General features: G+C 41.6%; 1 protein-coding gene across 1 annotated transcript in view; it reads left to right on the top strand.

Moving 5' to 3' along the window:
- Marchf3 (membrane associated ring-CH-type finger 3) overlaps positions 1-8,615 on the top strand; it is a 156,810-nt gene extending 148,195 nt beyond the window's left edge. Inside the window, exon 5 of the mRNA XM_046460159.2 lies at positions 5,161-8,615. Within this exon, the coding sequence (XP_046316115.1) occupies positions 5,161-5,319 (159 nt within the window). The 3' untranslated portion in view covers positions 5,320-8,615. The remainder of the gene's footprint in view (positions 1-5,160) is intronic.
- The last annotated feature ends 9,539 nt before the right edge of the window (positions 8,616-18,154 follow it).

Below are 18,154 nucleotides of genomic sequence, written 5' to 3'. Positions count from 1 at the left end.
TGAGTCTTCCAGTTAACTTAGATATCCTGTTTCCAGGTTAATGAAATCCCAAATGACACTGTTATTCCCTCCCTTAAAAGTCCATGCTCCGAAGTGTCCTACTTCATTGTGAATCAAGCAATGAAGCTGATCCAGAAGCTTCTATTGTGATGAAAGAATGGTTAGAAATAAGAAATTAAATAGTCTAAATACATCTATCTTTCCATTGACTACACCATCTTGGGAAAGTCATTTTACCTCTCTGAATTTAAGGGGCCCCTTCTATAAAGTGGGGGTGGCAGTAATGACCATATGGCCAACTTCCCCTCATGTTGTAAGATTGAAATGGAAGAATACATAGGAAAATACTTTGGGAAATAATAATTATGTATAAGTTTTTGCCATATTTAGACTTTTTCTGCTCTGTAATTTTTCTTAGAAGATTTCCTGTGATGAAGGATGGATGAAGGTGAGACCTACATGCTGGGCTTTCAAAACCAATTTAAGGTCTTTTTGAAAACTTGCTTTATAAAGCCACACACTTTCCTAACAAGAAGGAAAAGTGGGAAGGCAGGGAACAATGGATGTGAACCTATTTCATCTCCTATCTCAGGTGAAAGGAAGGTTTGGGTGGAAAAGGTACTTAGACTAGGCTGCCTTAGAAGAACATACTTCATTTCAGAAATGTGTCTGAGAGATGGTGCTGCATAGTAAAAAAGGCATGCATTTAGAATCCAGAGGCTCCGTGTTTAAATCTAAGATTTAGCATCCTAATATCTTAGTAACTCAAATAGGATATTTAACCTCTCATCCTTCCTCTTATACAAAAAAAAAAAAGGAAGAAATAATTGATAACCCCTGGATCAGTGGTTATCATGAAGATTAAGTGGGGTAACACCTGAGAACATATATCCAAGCACCTAACATAGTGCTGGCTCGGGGTTGTCACCCTGTGACTTCCCTCCCCACCCCCCCACTCCTACCTTTCCCCAGCCCTCTATAAAATGCAAAGTAGCAGGAGGGAAAGAAAGGCATTTCTCCCCTTTGACTGGTGTGAAAATCGTGCTGTGGAGTCAGCTCAGCAATAGGTTACTAAAGAATAATTCCTTCCCAGATAAATGCTGTACTGAGCAGCCCTGGCAAGAGCCGTAATTCAGAAGCTGACAGCACTTGGAAACTGCCCTCCGGCAGAAACCCATTGTAAACAAGCTGTCAAGCTTAAGGAGAATATGCTCTGACAATGTCTTAGATAAACAAACACAGTGTCAGTCCAAGCCAGGCTCCTCAGAGGAGCAATTCCTTGAAGGGCCTTGCCACCCTGTGCTGTGAAGAGGGACAAGTGGTCATGCCACATGCCTCCAAGTGCCTTTGGACTTTGTCATGTGGCCATCAGGACCCATCTTGATGCAAACTTGGTGTTCCAGAAGCATACCTGGAACCCAGGAGGCCTGGCCCTCACCCATTTCTACCCTGTGAGCTCAGGGTAGAGTGTCCCAGAAACATCACTGTTCCTGTAACAAATGACCTGAAGTCCATGAACAGACACAGAAAGAGTTTACTGGGAACCGAGTCCATGCTAGCATGATAACACTGATGGACATGGTGTTGGCCCCAGTATAGGGCTGCAAGTCAATGCACCATGGGGCCCAAAGTGTTTCTGTCACACCACTGACGCCGACAGTACCCAGCATGGACCAAAATGAATGGATGGCCTGGTTCCTCAAAGGCAGACTGCTGGTCCCTTAACTCCTTTAAGTTCCTATTGTGAAGGGGGAAACATCCAGTAGAACACTGTCCCAACAAGCCTCACTGTGGTTTCGACACATCTCCTACAGGTAGCCAGAGAAGGTTTGGTAGTATTTCTCCATGGTAAATTTACTACCAGTCTTCTTCTCTTCCACAATATAGTAGGAGAGAAGCAAGCTGGGCCCATGGCAGGGAAGGCAAATAACTAAAACCCCAGCCCCATCCATATACTTAAGTTATATCATAACTTTCGAGAGAAAGGGCAGAATCGAAAAATGTAATTAGATTTCCCAAAGTTGGCTGTGACTTCACAGCAAACCTTCACCACAGCCTTAGTCACCTCTCTAATGGGGAAAGATGGATATTAACATTTCCTATCCCTTCTGCCATTCATAGTAGTTGCAACTCGTTGTAAACAGACTCTCCCATGATAGGAAGTTGGTAACTATCCTTTAGATACAAACATGAATAAACTTGAGGAAATCCATCCTATAAGACGTAACATTTTTAAAATGATGGCCCTATACCCTTTCTTTCTCTTCTCTCCTAAAAAAAAAAAAAAAAAAAACTCAGAAAATTCAAAACTATCTTTTAAAACTCCTAACATTTTGTTTGTAGTGTCTTTTTTAAAATGTTTTTTAGATGTTGATGGACCTTTATGTTATTCGTTTATTTATATGCAGTGCTGAGAATCAAACCCAAGGCCTCACACATGCTAAGCAAGCACTCTACCACTGAGCTACAACCTCAGCCCTGTAGTGTCTTTTTAAATTTTATGTTGTTTATTTTTTCTTTACTGCTTCTTTATTTCTCTACATTAAGCCTCCTTTTTGCCTATGATATTGCATTGTAGGGAGGGAGTGGGGGAGCATCTAGAGACAGGGACAGCCATCAACCCAGGGCAATGCAGACCTGTGGTCTCCTCTGCCTTGTGCTCAACTTCCTTTATTTTCCCTGATAAGAATTAGTCTTCATATGATGCTTTCTTCAGTGACTGAATTTGCCTGCAGACTGTGGTAGTTAATAGCAATTAAATAGCTTATTAAGATCTCATTTGGTTGTTGATACAAGTGGCTTTCTTTCTTTTTCTTTTTAAATATTTTAGTTGTAGATGGACACATCCCTTTATTTTATTTATTTATTATTTTTATGTAGTGCTGAGAATGGAACCTAGTGCTTCATGTGTGCTGGCAAGTGCTCTAAAACTGAGTGACAGCCCCAGCCACTTTCTTTCTTTCTTTCCTCCTTTATTTCTTCTTCTTCTTCTTTTTTTTTTTTTTAATCTTGGCCAAGGAACAGGGAAACCTGCTAAGTCCTTGAATCTCAATAATACTTGAAGCAGCGCTTCTTAGACTTGAATGTACATGCCAATCACCATGGGATCTTGTTAAAATGCGCTCTCTTATTCCTTTGGTCTGGGTGGGGCCCAAAATTCTGATAATCTAATAAGCTCCCAGGAGATGCAACCTATTGCTGGCCCATGACCACAACTCAAAGTAAGGCCTAAGAGGAAACAGCTCAATCTCTCTCTTTTCAGTTTCTCTGTGTCTAAAGAAGAGTCACAAAATTGTCATCATCTTTTTCAGGTCCAGAACACCACCACATGTGCAAGGCTGTCTAAGTGTGTTACATGCTTTATCTCAGATGTCGTTATTCACATTTTACAAAAAAAAAAAAAAAAAAAAAAAGACACTAAAGCTTGTTGATGACAAATAACTCCACGAAGTCAGGCAGCCACTAGATGGAGAATGAGGATTCCAGCTCTGTGTATCAGGCCTCAGAATCTGAGGCCTGCTTCCTGCATGTACCCACAGCTTCTCAGATTACTAATGCCCAGTATGCAGAGAATCTTAGCAGGGTAAAGAAGGGCCTCTTGATTTGAAACCCAGCTTTTCTTTAATATTTCCAGATTTCAGACTTCATTAGCACTTGTCTTCATTCCATCTCCTTCCTGCACTTGGCCCTGAAAGCAGGGTTTCCGAGCTTCCCCTCTTACACTCATGAATAGCAGCAGGACAGAGTTGAGAGACTCAAGCCTAACAAAAAAAGAAAAAACTGATTTACTTTAGAATGTTCAGGGCTTTTGGAAAAAGACATCTGTGTGAGTTTAAGAGCATACATGTTCATACCCAATCTCTCTGGCTCTCGGCTTATGTCTTCTGCTTCCTTGCCTCAGGTTTGAGCGAGTAGCCTTGAATTTCATAGTTCAGCCATGAAGGCCAAGCCCCTCTGATGGAAGTCTACTCTCTGTTCTACTTCTACAAATGCTGAGCTTAAACCATCAGTTCAGCCCACTTTCTGACTCCCATGGACCCATACTGAGAGTCTACACAACCCACCTACCCTAAGACAATTACATAGTCCAGGCCTGAGTGACTGGTCACCCTGAATCCATGGACACCTTCCTTGCTAGCACCTACTAGGCATCTGGATGCACTCAAACTGGAATCTACTCCCATTTTTAAAATACTTCTTCAAAAGTATAGACTTTGAATTTCCTGGGCAGGCCATCAGTTTATGCCAGCCTTCTCCAAAACAAACAAGTCAAAGTTTGTCATTCCAGCTTTTTTACATAAAAAGCAAGTGCTTTGTGGTATAGTTATGTCACAATTGACCTTAGGACTCACTGCTTACACTATCAGGTATAATGTAAGAAAGGCTTTAGTTTGAAGCTGTGTTGCAATCAGAAATATTAAGATCTTTATTCATTTATTCATTCATTTTCAGCAAACTCTCTTGAGCAATATAAATGTCGGATACTGTGATAGGTGCTGGGCATGCAACACAGAGCCTTCTATCAAGTTGCTCCTGCTGCACAGGGAGAGAAAAACAAGCACAGCACATAGAGTGCTCCATGCCATGTTCAGGGCCACCAAGTACAGTTGTTACAGTTTGTCCACAGCCCAGTACAGAGGATGTCCTTTGTATCACAGTGCAAATGGGATCCTTTGTAGTGCATGTCTAACCTGCAGGAAACTATATTAATCCCTAGTATTACCCATTTAACAGAGGAAGCTGGTGGAGCAGATAGGTACACTGACCATGTCACACAGCTGGACAAGGGCTGGTGGTGTACCTAGTCTGTCCTGCTGCCTCCAGCAAACCTTTTTCACAACTAAGGTCTGGGGGGCCCCGAAATAAATCCAAACTCAGAAAGAGCTTTATTTTCCTGTTCATATCCTGATTAGCTATGTGGAGAGAAAAGGGAAGCCATCATGTAAGCCCTGTCATGTTCATACATGGAGCACTTTGGTTGATGGCCATTAATATCCCAGCACTCAACTACTTGCTGGAGCTGTTGTGCCCAGAGTTCTTGCCCCACTGCAAGGCTGCAAGCCTCTGAAGCGGCTTTATGTGGCAATATTATTTCTTGGATTGATTATCAACTTCTGCCTACCTGTATACCTTCTCTTATTTTTCCTCTCCCATATCCAGGTGTCATTTAGGTACCACTGTCGATTGTACAACGAATGGCGTCGGACCAATCAGAGGGTGATTCTCCTCATCCCAAAGTCTGTCAACGTACCTTCTAACCAGCAGTCCTTGCTGGGCCTCCACTCGGTCAAGAGGAACTCAAAGGAGACAATTGTTTGATGTTTGTGTTGGTTGGTTGATTCGTGTTTTGGGTTTGGAAGTTTCTGCACTGGGGCCATGCACTGAGCCACCTCCAAGCCCTTCCTTAACCTTGTGGGTCTAAGAACATCCAGAGCTGTGTTAGCACATCGCCCGAGCAATGAACTCTGCCAGAAGAAGGCAAATGCTGTTTTTCTTCAAATCGTGGATGCTGCAATCATATGATATTTGCTAAGCTGCCAAACATGTTTATTTAGCAGATACTCTATGGAATTTTCTGAACACCTCTTTAACATGTGAGGAAGGTTGTCCTGCTAAGGATGCAATTCAATTCTTCCTTTTTTATTACTATTTCAAAATATATATAAAAATATATATTAAACTTAGATGATAATCAAAATCAAAAAGCCAATGTAAAAACTGGTTTCTTGGTTTGGATGGGTTTCATTTGGGTTAGTTTGTTTCCCGGTTTCTACTGTGGACTCTTTGGGGGTAATTTGATAGCTTGAGTGGTATTTTTCATCTCTTTCATGTCTCTTACTCAAAGAGACACCATAATGACTACAGAACAGGTCATATGTTTAAAGGATGTTTTGTACTAAACCTCATTTAATTATTCAGTTTTTAAAGGGAAAAAAGGCGTGGCAACTCTCCACACAGTGAGCTGTTTATTTAAATATCATTAAGAAGAAAAAAAAAATTATGGTGAGAAGCACCTCCTTTCAACCTGTTTGGTACTGACAGCTCATAGAAGCTATTTTCTAATAATAAATATCCAGTGTGTGAAAGACAAACCCTACTGATTGCAATACTCTTTTTTTAAATCGTAAAACCTGTTAAGTTTCCCCAAAGTAGGTTTAAAAAAGAAAAAAAAAAAAAAGGAAAAGCAAAAAGATTGGTGTTATCCCTCCCCTTTCATTGAGTGCATGTCTTAATTCTGCATTCCTAATGAATTGGTGGATCATTAGACATTTCTAGGAACCCTAGACCTGTTTTGCATATCAATTAGCATTCTCATTGCTGTATTGAATTTGTAGCTTGACAGGTAGATGTGACAAAAAAGCCTGTCCTAGCAGCGGTGCACTGAGTCTAAGACCCCTTTGTCTGATGTTTTTTTAAACCCCACACAGTGCCTTTCCTAACCATGAGCCAATTCTGTCACAGGCCGAAACAGACTTTTTCTAAGGGCTTCACCCTTTCATCCATCTCAGCTCAGAGGGTCTGACGCTTAGCCTGCTTTGTGTGTGCTGAAGCCAGGCAGCGGACGTGTCTTCCGAGGAGGATACTGGCTGCAGAGGCTCTTGCAGGGCTGTCCGCCACCCACGCGCGCCGCGAAGAGAGGGCGGGACCAGCTTCCGGGCACGCTTAAAATATGGATTTCTAGAACATGACCCACATTCTGAGTATCAATGCAGCGTCCGCCTTATGCTCCCAAGTGGGAGAGCGAAAAGTGCAAAGGAACATGCAGCAGCGAGGATAATGATTTTTGCCTGGAGATTGATGGAGCTGATGCAGGTGTCCCCTTTGTCGGACGGAGCCCTCCATTCACAGGCTGCTCCCCGGGCTGCCCGGGGAAAACAGCTGTACTGCTCACCCCCGCAAACCTCAGATGTGCTTTATGGCTTGTGACAATAGATTTCCTCCCCACTACGCTTCACTTCGACACTTCAATTCCAGTAAAATACATCTCGGCCCTTCTGTTTACGCGGCCCTGCTCACCCCTCTGGGCTGTCATTAGCTGCGGCACCATCAACCGTTTCTTAATTGACCTTTTAAAAATGCTGGACACCACTGGCTGCACGCAGCTGTCACACATTAAATTTCCAGAGCAAAAAGTGCAACTTGGTAGCCTGTAATTGTGGCACCGTAATACATAAATGACGGTCACCCAGCCTCGTTCTGTGCTCTACTAGTGGCAACCTCTCAACCAAATGGCAACCTTCCCTAGAGTACCATACCCTGCCTCTTCCCTGCTTCTTCCAAGAATTAAGGAATCCATGGATCAGAATCCATATCTGTTGAGGCTGGCTGCAGAGAACCACTATCACAGGTAGGCAGCCAATTTTCTGGGGTTCCTGTGCTGAAAAGGGTAGCACATTAATCCTATATTTGGCCATGCCTCTTTTCCCTATAGATGCATCCCCATCCTGGGAAGTAAAGCAGAGTCCAAGGGGGAAGGGGTAGGTTGCTTGTGGGGTGGTGGGCAGGACACCCCTGGCAGCCAGGAATAGCATCAGCACATTTTTTCTCAGGTCACCATCCTGGACCTCCTAGTGAGAGGCTCTGATCTCCATCAATACCAGGGCCCATCTGGAATTCTGAAGACTACTGGGTGGCATTCAATCTCTTCTTGGTCTTTTAACCCTGAGGTTGTTCAAGGTGGGAGAGTTTAGGGAATTGCAGCATAGGCACAAAGGTACCTAGCCAACACAGCGTGGGAGGGGGCTGCCTTCATGCCCTGCTGCATAGAAGGGCTGCATGTGCCAGGAAAAGGGGGTGCCTTTTGCTAATTATCACAAAGTTGCTAGTAGAATGTCAACATCCTTGCTAACTTGTTCTCTTCCTTTGCTTCTTTATTTTTGAAAGATCAAGAATGAAGCAGAGGGCTGGGGATGTGGCTCAAGCGGTAGCGCGCTCGCCTAGCATGCGTGTGGCCCAGGTTCGATCCTCAGCACCACATACAAACAAAGATGTTATGTCCGCCGAAAACTAAAAAATAAATATTTAAAAATTCTCTCTCAAAAAATAAAAAAAAGAATGAAGCAGAAAGACAGGTTTGGTGATGTGCACCTGCAATCCTAGCTACTAGGAAGGCTGAGACAGGAGGATTGAGTTTGAGGCCAGCCTGGGCAACTTAGTGAGATGCTGTCTCAAAATAAATAGAAAGAACTGGGGATGCAGCTCAGTGGCAGGGCACCTGCCTAGCATGTGTGAGGCCCTGGGTTCAATCCCTGGCAATGTTTAAAAAAAAAAAAAAATGAAGCAGAGGAAGGGACAAGGAGTGGGGGCAGGTAAGTACCCTGGTGTCTCACTGCATCTCTTCCATACTCCTTGCTGTGGTACCATCCTACTCATTTTTCTTGAGACTGTCATGTGAAGACAAATGTGCATCACAGTAAAGCCAGAGAGGGCAATTGACAACTAAAACATGCCTGGTATGCTCATGCCCCCCCCCAAGTTTGTGCCTGTTTCTGTGCTTGTCTCAGGGGAGGAGCATCCACAGAAGTTCTACAGTTCCTCAGAGAACTGTGAGAGCAGACACTGAGATGAGCTGAAAATTCAATTGAGAATAAATAAATGGCACCATTTGGAAATTACTCTGATTTGTCTTTTGTTGTCTTGGTCCCTCCTGCCCCAAGTGCTGGGGCTTTGCCACAGATTGTCTTTCATCTGGACTGTAGCCACAGTCTTTTCATTTTCAGTGAAAGTACTCATCTGGGGCCTGGAGGAAATGGAAGTGAAACCACAGCTCAGGCAACACCATACTTGGGCAAGCAGCTGGCTACAGGTTCCTTGTCCTCCAGGGGTTTTCTTTGTTCCCCACCGGGCAATGTCATTGGCCATCTCTGGGTCTGCACCTGCGCCTTGTGTCTTTCCCTCATACTTGAATGCCCTTGGCTTTCCCTAACACTCTACACACCTTACAGAGTTGCCCATACTAGGGAATGTCCAAGGCCAAAAGAACCCAAGGAGGAAAGACAGCTAGGAATTGAAATCAGGAAATGCTTCCTTTCTACTTCAATCCAGAGCGTTCCTGGAAACTGCCTAAAGATCACCCACACAGCTTGTAGTCCCTAGTGCTAGATGAGAAATGTAGAGTTGTGAATCTGAAGACTGATGTGGGATGGGACTTGGGCCAGTGGGAGGGGACAGGGTTCAGAATGATTTTTAGGAAGAAAGAAGTTTGGCACCATGACAGCCTGGCTTGACGCCGCCCTTCCTGGCCAAGCACACAGAGGATCTATTGACTGGCAGACTGACTGCATGAAGCCTGGTGCCTACGAGGTTATTAGAGTCATAAGAAATTGGCACCTGGGTAGTGATGCCTTGGCAACTGCTATCTCCCTCAAAATGTGTCAGTTCTGCAGAAATATGGGCTTTTTCATCCACCTTCTTGGCTTCACAATAGTTTGTGTCTAGGAGCTGACTTTAGGACATCCTGCCTTTCCCGCTCTTTTAGTCATTCCAGGGTGATTCCGACTCTGCTTCCCAATGTGATGGGGTAAAAAAGAAAAGCAGCTATGGAATCAGTCTACCCAAATTCATCTCCTGACTCTCTAGTGTCCCTGCTGCCAATTGTGGAAAAGTGATCCATCATCAAAGCCTCCATTTTGCCTCTGTAAAATGATGATACTACCTACCTCATACAGTCCTTGTATAAGATTTGTGAAATTTAGCTCCCAATAGTTTATAAATGAATGGCAGACCTTCCCATCTCCCTCCTTTTCCTCACTGTTGCCACCATCTGGGTTATTTTGTTCTAGCATGGCTTTCGAAGAAAAATTTTAATAATCAATTTGAAGACTATAAACAAATTGTTTTAAACCCTTTTCAAAAAGAAAAGGGACGAATTTTAAATAATCAACCAATATTTATTGAGCATTGTTCATGAAAGCAAAAAGAACTATTAAAGACCCTTCTGGAGGTTGAGATTACTGACTTGAGATCTTTGAATGATGTGTATATTTTTGTTGTTTCTTACATTTCCTGGTACTGGAGGCTATGGCTATTGAGAAATCATTACACATTAAAAAAAAAAAAATGCTAGTTCTGGGTCTGGTACTACAGAGAAAAACAAATGTCTATCAGTTGTCTGGGTTCCCAGAAATGAGGGATCATGAGTCACTGAAATCACATCCTGAGCCTTCTTGGAGGCTCTAATTCTGTGCACAAAGACAACAGAGTAAGATTCAGTTTCTTTGTTTTTAAAATACACTTTTCACCTACCGGGGTCACAGTTTCCTTATGAAGGAAATGAATAAACAAATAATTAAGTTAATCATATACATTTTGGTCCAGAACAAATTTCTCTTGTATGTATGTATTTATTGTGGTGGTAGGATGGAAAGCGATAAACTTTTCATTCAATTTGCTTTACCACACCTGAGAAAGATGTTCCCACTGGGCACCATGTTGAACATCTGTAATCCCAGCAGTTTAGGAGGCTGAGGCAGGAGGACCACAAGTTCAAAACCAGCCTCAGAAATTTAGCAAAATCTTGTCTCAAATTTTTAAAAAGGGAGCTGTGAATGTGGCTCAGTGGTTGAGCAACCCTGGGTTCAATCCCTGGTGGATGGGGGAATGATGTTTCCATGTCCCATGCTCCTGGGTGCTAGGTGAATCATTCTTGCCTTGGACTTGTTTCAGGGTATCAGTTTGGTTTGGAAGCATCAATCAGTTTGTACTCTGAAATCTAAGAACAGCCTTTTTTTTTTAACTGGTTTATTATAAAGAATATTACCAAGGAGAACAATGAATACCCAATGAAGAGATGTACAGGACAAGGTATGAGGAAAGGAGCAAGGAGTCTCCTTGCAGGAACCCCCATGTGTTCAGCTATCTGAAGCTCCATGACACATTTTTTTCACCATCTGTCCGTACAGGTCATGAGCCAAGAACTTAGAAAATTTCTTACTTTAATCCTCATAACAATTTTACCTAAGGCTATAATAACAAAATTCAGTGGTTTAAACAACCATAGTGCATCTCACTGTTCCATGGGTCGGCTTGGACTCGCCCGGGCAGTGCCTCTTCTGGGGGTCTTATATCATTAGATGGCCTGGGTGCTTTTCCATGTGGCCTGACTTTCCACGTGCCATCTCAGTTTTAAGGGTTTTCTCATTGTTGTTCGAGTCTAGAAGAGGTAAGATATTTCTGTCCTGCTTCAACTCCGGGATTTGGAACTCCCAGAGCAGCACTTCCTCTGCATCCTATTGGTCAAAGCAACCACAGACCTTGATGTGGTAGGAGCTTCACACAGACTGGGATGAGCAGAAGCTAATCTACCCAGACTAATTTAAGGATGGAGGAGTTCAAGGAGAGAAGTTAATTGCCCAAAGTAGCAAACCTAGTAAGGGGCAAAGTTGCGATTTGGACCCAGGCAATCAGCTGAGGAAGTCCAGGCTCTGTGCTATCATGTTTCTGAGTGGCTAGCTATAAAATATTTTCCCTTTCATCCCTAATCTCCACATTCATCTCCTTCCACCATGAAGCCCATAAACTAATGTATTCAGTTGTATATTTCTGTAAAATATATTGGTTTTGAGCATATATCTTAAATTTGCATAAAAGGTATCATAACTGTGTTTGTGGGGGGATTGTTTGTTGTACTGGAGATTTAACCCAGGGGTGCCTTACCATTGATCCACATCTCCAGCCCTTTTTATTTTGAGACAGGGTCTCACTAAGTTGCTTCGAGCTGTGCTAAGTTCCTGAGGTTGGCCTGGCATTTACAATCTTCCTGCCTCAGCTTCCTGAGCTATGTTACTGCATGTGTATCTAGCTCATTGCTTCTGATGACTATTTGGAATTCCACTTTCCATTTCCATTCCCTTAATGTTACCTTCAAGTCCCTGACCCAATCAACACACTGGGATGGACATCCTAATACACATTACCTAGGTCCCATGGGAGATGTTCTCTGGATTACCATCCAAGAGTGGGGATGCTGGATTATGGATGTTGACATATTTAAATTCACAGTTTTTGTATCATTTTCCAGGATTGTACTTCTTTAGATGCCCCCCAATAGTGGTCATTTTCTCATTTCTCCATATTCTTTCCAACACTATTATTGTTTTTGATTCATTTTAGTCAACCTGATAGCATGAATCTGTGTCTTTCTCCTTGTGTCTGTTCAAATTTACATTTCTTTATATTTCCTGTTGGCTTCCCCATCTTTCCCTTTTTTAGTCTCTTCAGTTTGATGTGCTAAAAAGTCTTCTCTCATTTGTTTATCTCTCTTAACTTTGTCTACTCTATGTTTGTTGAACAGAAATCCTTAATTTTGGCATAGTCAAATCTGGTTTTTGTACTATGGGTGATCTTATTTAAGACATCCTGTCTCATTCCAAAAGTCACAAAGTTTTTTTCCCCACTTATTTTCTTTCTTTAACTTTACTCTATCTGGAGTGCATCTCTATCATACAAGATAGGGACCCAACTTTATCTCCCTCACCATCTACTGATTTTTCCATCACCATCTGCTCATCAGTGTCCCATTTGGTCATTCATTTATAGTGTCAACCTGTATCTTATATATTTTGCTCCACATAAACATGGTCTGTTTTTGAGTACTCAATTTATGACTGTTCCTGAATTACCTCACTAACTTACTTATTTTATTTTTTATTTTTTGGTACTGGGGATTGAACTCAGGGGCACTCGACCATTAAGCTATATCCCCAGTCCTACTTTGTATTTTATTTAGAGACAGGGTCTCATTGAGTTACTTAGCATCCTTGATTTTGCTGAGGCTGGCTTTGAATTTGCGATTCTTCTGCCTCAGCCTCCCAAGCCACTGGGATTACAGGCGTGCGCCACCATGCCCGTCTCTCACTTTCTTACTGCGGTTCCACTGTGTCTCAATATCCATAGGAATGAACAGGTAGCTCCTCCCCACAATCCCCTGACAACTTCAGTCTCCTTTTTCTCAAAACTGTCTTAGTTGTTATCCAGTTTTTTGTTTTGGGGTAGAAATTTAGAATTGGTAAGTCATCAAAAAGTCTTGATAGAACTTTTATTGGAATTGTAGTAAATTTATTTACTATTCATGAAAACTGCCATCTTCATAGTTTGTAGTGATTCCATATGATGATCAGAACAAATTTATTAAGCTGGTTTTTTGTTTGTTTGTTTAGTTTTTGGTGCTATAGTAGAGTTTTAATCTTTATCATCAATAAAATATTTGTCCTCATTAAATTATTTCCTAAGTATTTCATAGATAGTGTTACAATTATAAATGGTATTTTATTTTTTGTGATGTTCTCCATTAGGTTAGTGTTGGTGTAGGGGAGAACTAGTTATGCTGTATCATTGCTGAACTCTGTATTAGTTCTCATAGTTTGTTCATCTTGACAATTTATCCCCTTCTAGTCTGTTCTTTCCTGTCTTAGTGCAGTGTCAGGCCCTCCAGGCCTCTTCCAGTGCAGCCAGGTCAGCAGGCGTATTTGCTGATTTCCCAGGCTTAAAGGATGTGTCCAAAGTTTCTCCACTATTATATTTGCTATATTTGATATTTGCTATACTTTTTAAATATGATTTCATTGAGTTTTTCTATTTCCTTTCTATTTCTGATGCTGAGTTCTTTAAATTTTTATTTAAAATAAAATTAAAATAGCACTTTAAATAATACTAATGAAATGTAATTAATAACATTGAAAAATTTGCGACTTTCTCTTTTAATCCTATGTAGTAAGACACAAAATGTTGCAGCCATTCTTTCAACCCTAGATAAGATTTTTCTTTGTCTATATTGAAAAACAAGACTTCACACTGACACCACCAATTCCAATCCAATACCACGGAGTCGAATCTGGTCTTTTCCTTTTCCATATTTATATCTCCCTTTGCTAAAGTGAGGAGCCTGCCTTTGGTTGTCCCGGCTTTATTTACCTATTTAATCAATCCGTCTGCCTGTAAGCATCCTTCCATCTCCACAGCCACCGTCCCCTCCCCTCTTGGAAGCCGCCCTCACCGCTGTGGCTCTGACACTCACTCCTGGCCACCCCTCCATGGGGACAGCCTCCGGATCCCAGTCTGACTCTGAAGCACCATCGTTCAGTCTGCAGTTACTTCCCTTTTCGTCTGGTCTTCTACTTATTTCTATCCATCTTCTCCTAGCCTTCCGTCTGGCAGAATGGGTTATTGGTGTATTCGGTAATCTTTTTGAAGAATAAATTTAGAACATTCCTAATCTTCTCTTCCTCTAGCCATCTTTTGTCCTCTATTTTATTGATTTTAGCCTTATTTTTATTATTTTCTTCCTTCTTCTTATTGTTTTCACTTATCCTGTTTCAGTCTTGCTTGTTTTAGGATAAATGATTTAAAACTAAATTTTTGTTCTAAGTCCTATTTTTATCCACCACAATTTTTGAAATTTTTTTGTTTAAATTTTAGTTCTATTTTAAAATTCCTCGTTTCCTTTTTTTTTAATTTGTTTTTTAGTTGTAGTTGGACACAATACCTTTATTTTATTTATTTTTGTGTGGTGCTGAGGATCGAACCCAGGGCCTCCCACTTGCTAGGGGAGTGTTCTACCACTGAACCACAACCCCAGCCCCTCCTTGTTTCCTTTTTTAACTTGAGTCCTTTAGTACTGAGTTTTTAGTTTTCACCAAATGGTAAAGTAGTGAAGTGGGGAGGGCTATTCTTTTGTGTTTCAATTATTATTATATTATGATCAGAGAACTATGATTTCGTCTGAAATTATATTATTTTGGTGACTTAGCACATGGTTGATTATTGCAAATATATATACATATGTGCTATGTATATATGCAAATATACATGCTACATATATATGTATATATAAGTAAATAAGCTACAACTTATTTTGCAGTTCACATCTTCTTATCTTCACGTTTTTGATGCTCGATCTATCAGTTTCTGAGAGGTGAATATGCAATTTTCTGATAACTTTTGATTTGTATATTTCTCCCTTTGGTCCTGTTAGTAGCTGCTTTATATATTTGAGTCTCTATTGATAGGTTTATCTTCATCACTGTATCTTCTTAATATAGTATTCCTCTTACTAAAATATAGTGTTCTATGGTCCAATTTTGGTGCTTTCTTTTGTTTTGTGTGTGTGTGTTTATTTTTTGTCGTTGGTCTTTTGGGTCCTGGGGATTCAACCCAGGGCCCAAAACATACTACACAACTGCTCTAAAACTATGCTACATCCCCAGCCCCAGCCCTTTCGGGATTACACACAGGCATGTGATACCACATCCAGCTCATTTTGATGTTTTGAAGTTCTCTTTTATCTGATGCTAATATTAAATATTTTTGTAACCTATAGATAACATACTGGTAATATTCTTTTTTTTAAATTAAATCTGAGGATCTTTAAATTAGTGGATTTATCTGTTTAAATTTATTTTGCTATTATGTTGGGTCTTAAATCTACCATCTTATTTCCCTATGATATCATGTTTTCCTGGGGATCTTGACAGCCATGGCTAGTGATGTGGTTTTACGGTGTGAGGAGCACAATCCCTGTGGGTCAGCAGAAACAATGGGCACACACCTAGGTGGGGAGATCCTCTGGTGTTGCCATTTGGACTCAGCCACTCTCTACCTTCCACACCTTAGCATGTGACCGTGCCCTCAGGGAGCTTCTGCATACCTCTATCCTGGTCACTATTTTTTAGGTCCCATCTAAATGGACTGCAATCAGCTTCCTTTGAAGAATAGAGGAAATGGGAACTCATATAGCTGTACCTCTGCCACACACATTGCATGCACCTGCCCCAGCTTGCATGGAATGCAGCATTAATATTATCCCAGTGACTTGATGGCACTGGGCTGACACTGCTATTTTCTGTTTTCTTGAAATAAGCATAGCACAGTAGAGAGAAAACACACGACTCTCCCCGCCATGCCTGCCACCCAGGTATGGCATCCCACCCTTCCTCACCCACACCTCTGGCAGCCCCAGTGTTCCCTGGGTTTTCTTAGAGCCACAAACGATTCTCTCACTTATTCAGCTCTTTTAGGGCTGACTGGCAGAGGGAGTGAAGAGTCAGGGTGAGTTTGATATACTCTCTGCATCAGTATGCCTCAAAAACTCCTTCTTAGAGCCCTGGAGTTGTTGTAGGAGACAGGTCATGGGGAGAAGACCAATAACCTTGGCTGTGGTCCCCAGCTGCTTTCCCTCTGCTTCACAGAGGGGACATCTGGGCTAGATTTCATTGGAAAGTAAAGGTCTGGGCTGCTGAAAATGATAGTGTTGAAATCTGCCAAGTCCTTTCTCCTTTAAGATTCTGGGCAGCCTCCTCTGGCTCCCTGGTTCTTGGAGACTGTATTCATTGCAGAGGGTAATGAAGCACGTGGTAGGAAAGTCCTGCACTGCCTGGGTCCTGCACAAAGAAGAAACGACACAGCTCTTCCCTCTGTTACATAGTGCCAGAAGGAGGCAGCTGGGTCTTTCACCCAGCTGCAAACAAGTAACACTTAGAAGACATAAAAACTGTGTTTACTCTGCGAGGACTCAAAATCTGCTGACATGAGGACATTTTTAACATCAATCTTACTCTTGTGAGACAACATGTCAGGACACTCCTGGAGTGTGACTCCACGGGACACCCATCACAGAGCAGCCGGTGCCAAGGAGGCCACAAAGGAGGACATCACCAATGATGGGTGAGTTGCATTACTTTTATAGTATAAAGCTGGAACTGTTTGCCTGCTCTCTAAACAGGAAGCCCAGGCAAGTGTTTTACTCCACAATTAACTTTGCCAAGGCACAAAATGTCACCAGACTTTCCCCATCACTGACCTTTCTTTTGCTGCCCCTGCCTAGTCATCAGGGCCGATCATATCTGATGCCTTCAGTTCTGCAGCTGAGAGTGTCCTGGCCAAAAGACACAGGAGGCAACATAAATGGCCTCCCAGGAGACTGAGATGGAATGATATGAACACTGAAAGAAATAAGGAATGCACTGAATTGGTACATACCATCTAGGTTAAATCTGTGTTGGCTCATGCCGGCAATCCCAGCTACTTGGGAGTCTCAGGCAAGAGAACTGAGAGTTGGAGGCCAAGCCAGTAAACATAGCAAGACCCCATCTCAAAACAAAACAAAACAACAACAAAAAAAACCCTCCTGCGTTCACAATGACACTGTAAAAAACAAACCTCATCAGTCACCTTTGCAGCATACTAAAAAATGAGATCCTTATTCTAGTAACTGCTTTAAAAAAAAAATTGGGGGGCATATTGAAAGCAAATTCTTCTTTAGAAAAGTAGTACACCTAACTACCAAAATAATAATAGAATCTATATGAAAAAATGATTTTCCTAATGATCATTAAGGAATGCTGAAAGCAGTAACTCATGGAGAAGTTGAAAATAGAAGGAACCTACCCTTGACACTTAAACCCACAGACTAACCTTAATATCATAAAAAAACGAGGAAAGTTTTTTTGTGATATTATGGGCCTCCAGATGTGACACTCTAGGAAGTGCTCAGAAACACCAATGGGATGCTGTTGCCAAAAAATTGAATCTGCATCTAATTAAGCTGCTAACTACTCATTTGCCAAAAAACTAAAAAATAAAGGGATAGCCAGATGCAGTGGTGCATGTCTTTAATCCCAGCAACTAGGGAGGCTGAGGTAGGAGGACCTGACTTCAAAGTCAGCCTCAGCAACTTAGTAAGACCCTGTCTCTAAGTAAAAATTAAAAGTGCTGTGGCTGTGGCCCAGTGGTTATGCACCCTGGGTTCATTCCCCAGTACCAAAAAGAAAGAAAAAGGAAAGAAATGTTATCATTAAATGATAACATTGCAGAATTTTTCAACAGTAGCATCACTAATATTTGGGGCTGGATAATTGATTTCAAAGACTCTAAAATGCATCAACCAATTTAACTTATAGAATTAAATCCTCAAACAAAAGAAAAGTCTAAAATCACACCATGAAGCTATTAGGGAAATTTGAACATATTTGAGAATATTAGGGAATTACTCTTAGAATAAGATTACATTTTTTTAAGGTTCTCATCTCCTTACACATTCTGAGGGTTTTATTAAGTTCCGAAGGGGTGATAGGGAGATATTGGTCAAAGGGTACAGTCTTGATTGGGAGGAATAAGTTCTAGAAATCTACTGGACAGCCTGGAGAATAATTAATCACAA

This window comes from Marmota monax, unplaced genomic scaffold (assembly GCF_021218885.2).
Source record: "Marmota monax isolate L192 unplaced genomic scaffold, Marmota_monax_Labrador192_F-V1.1 WCK01_AAM20220418_F8-fsc00006, whole genome shotgun sequence".
Lineage (NCBI taxonomy): Eukaryota > Metazoa > Chordata > Mammalia > Rodentia > Sciuridae > Marmota > Marmota monax.
This window is presented reverse-complemented; position numbering and strand designations above follow the sequence as displayed.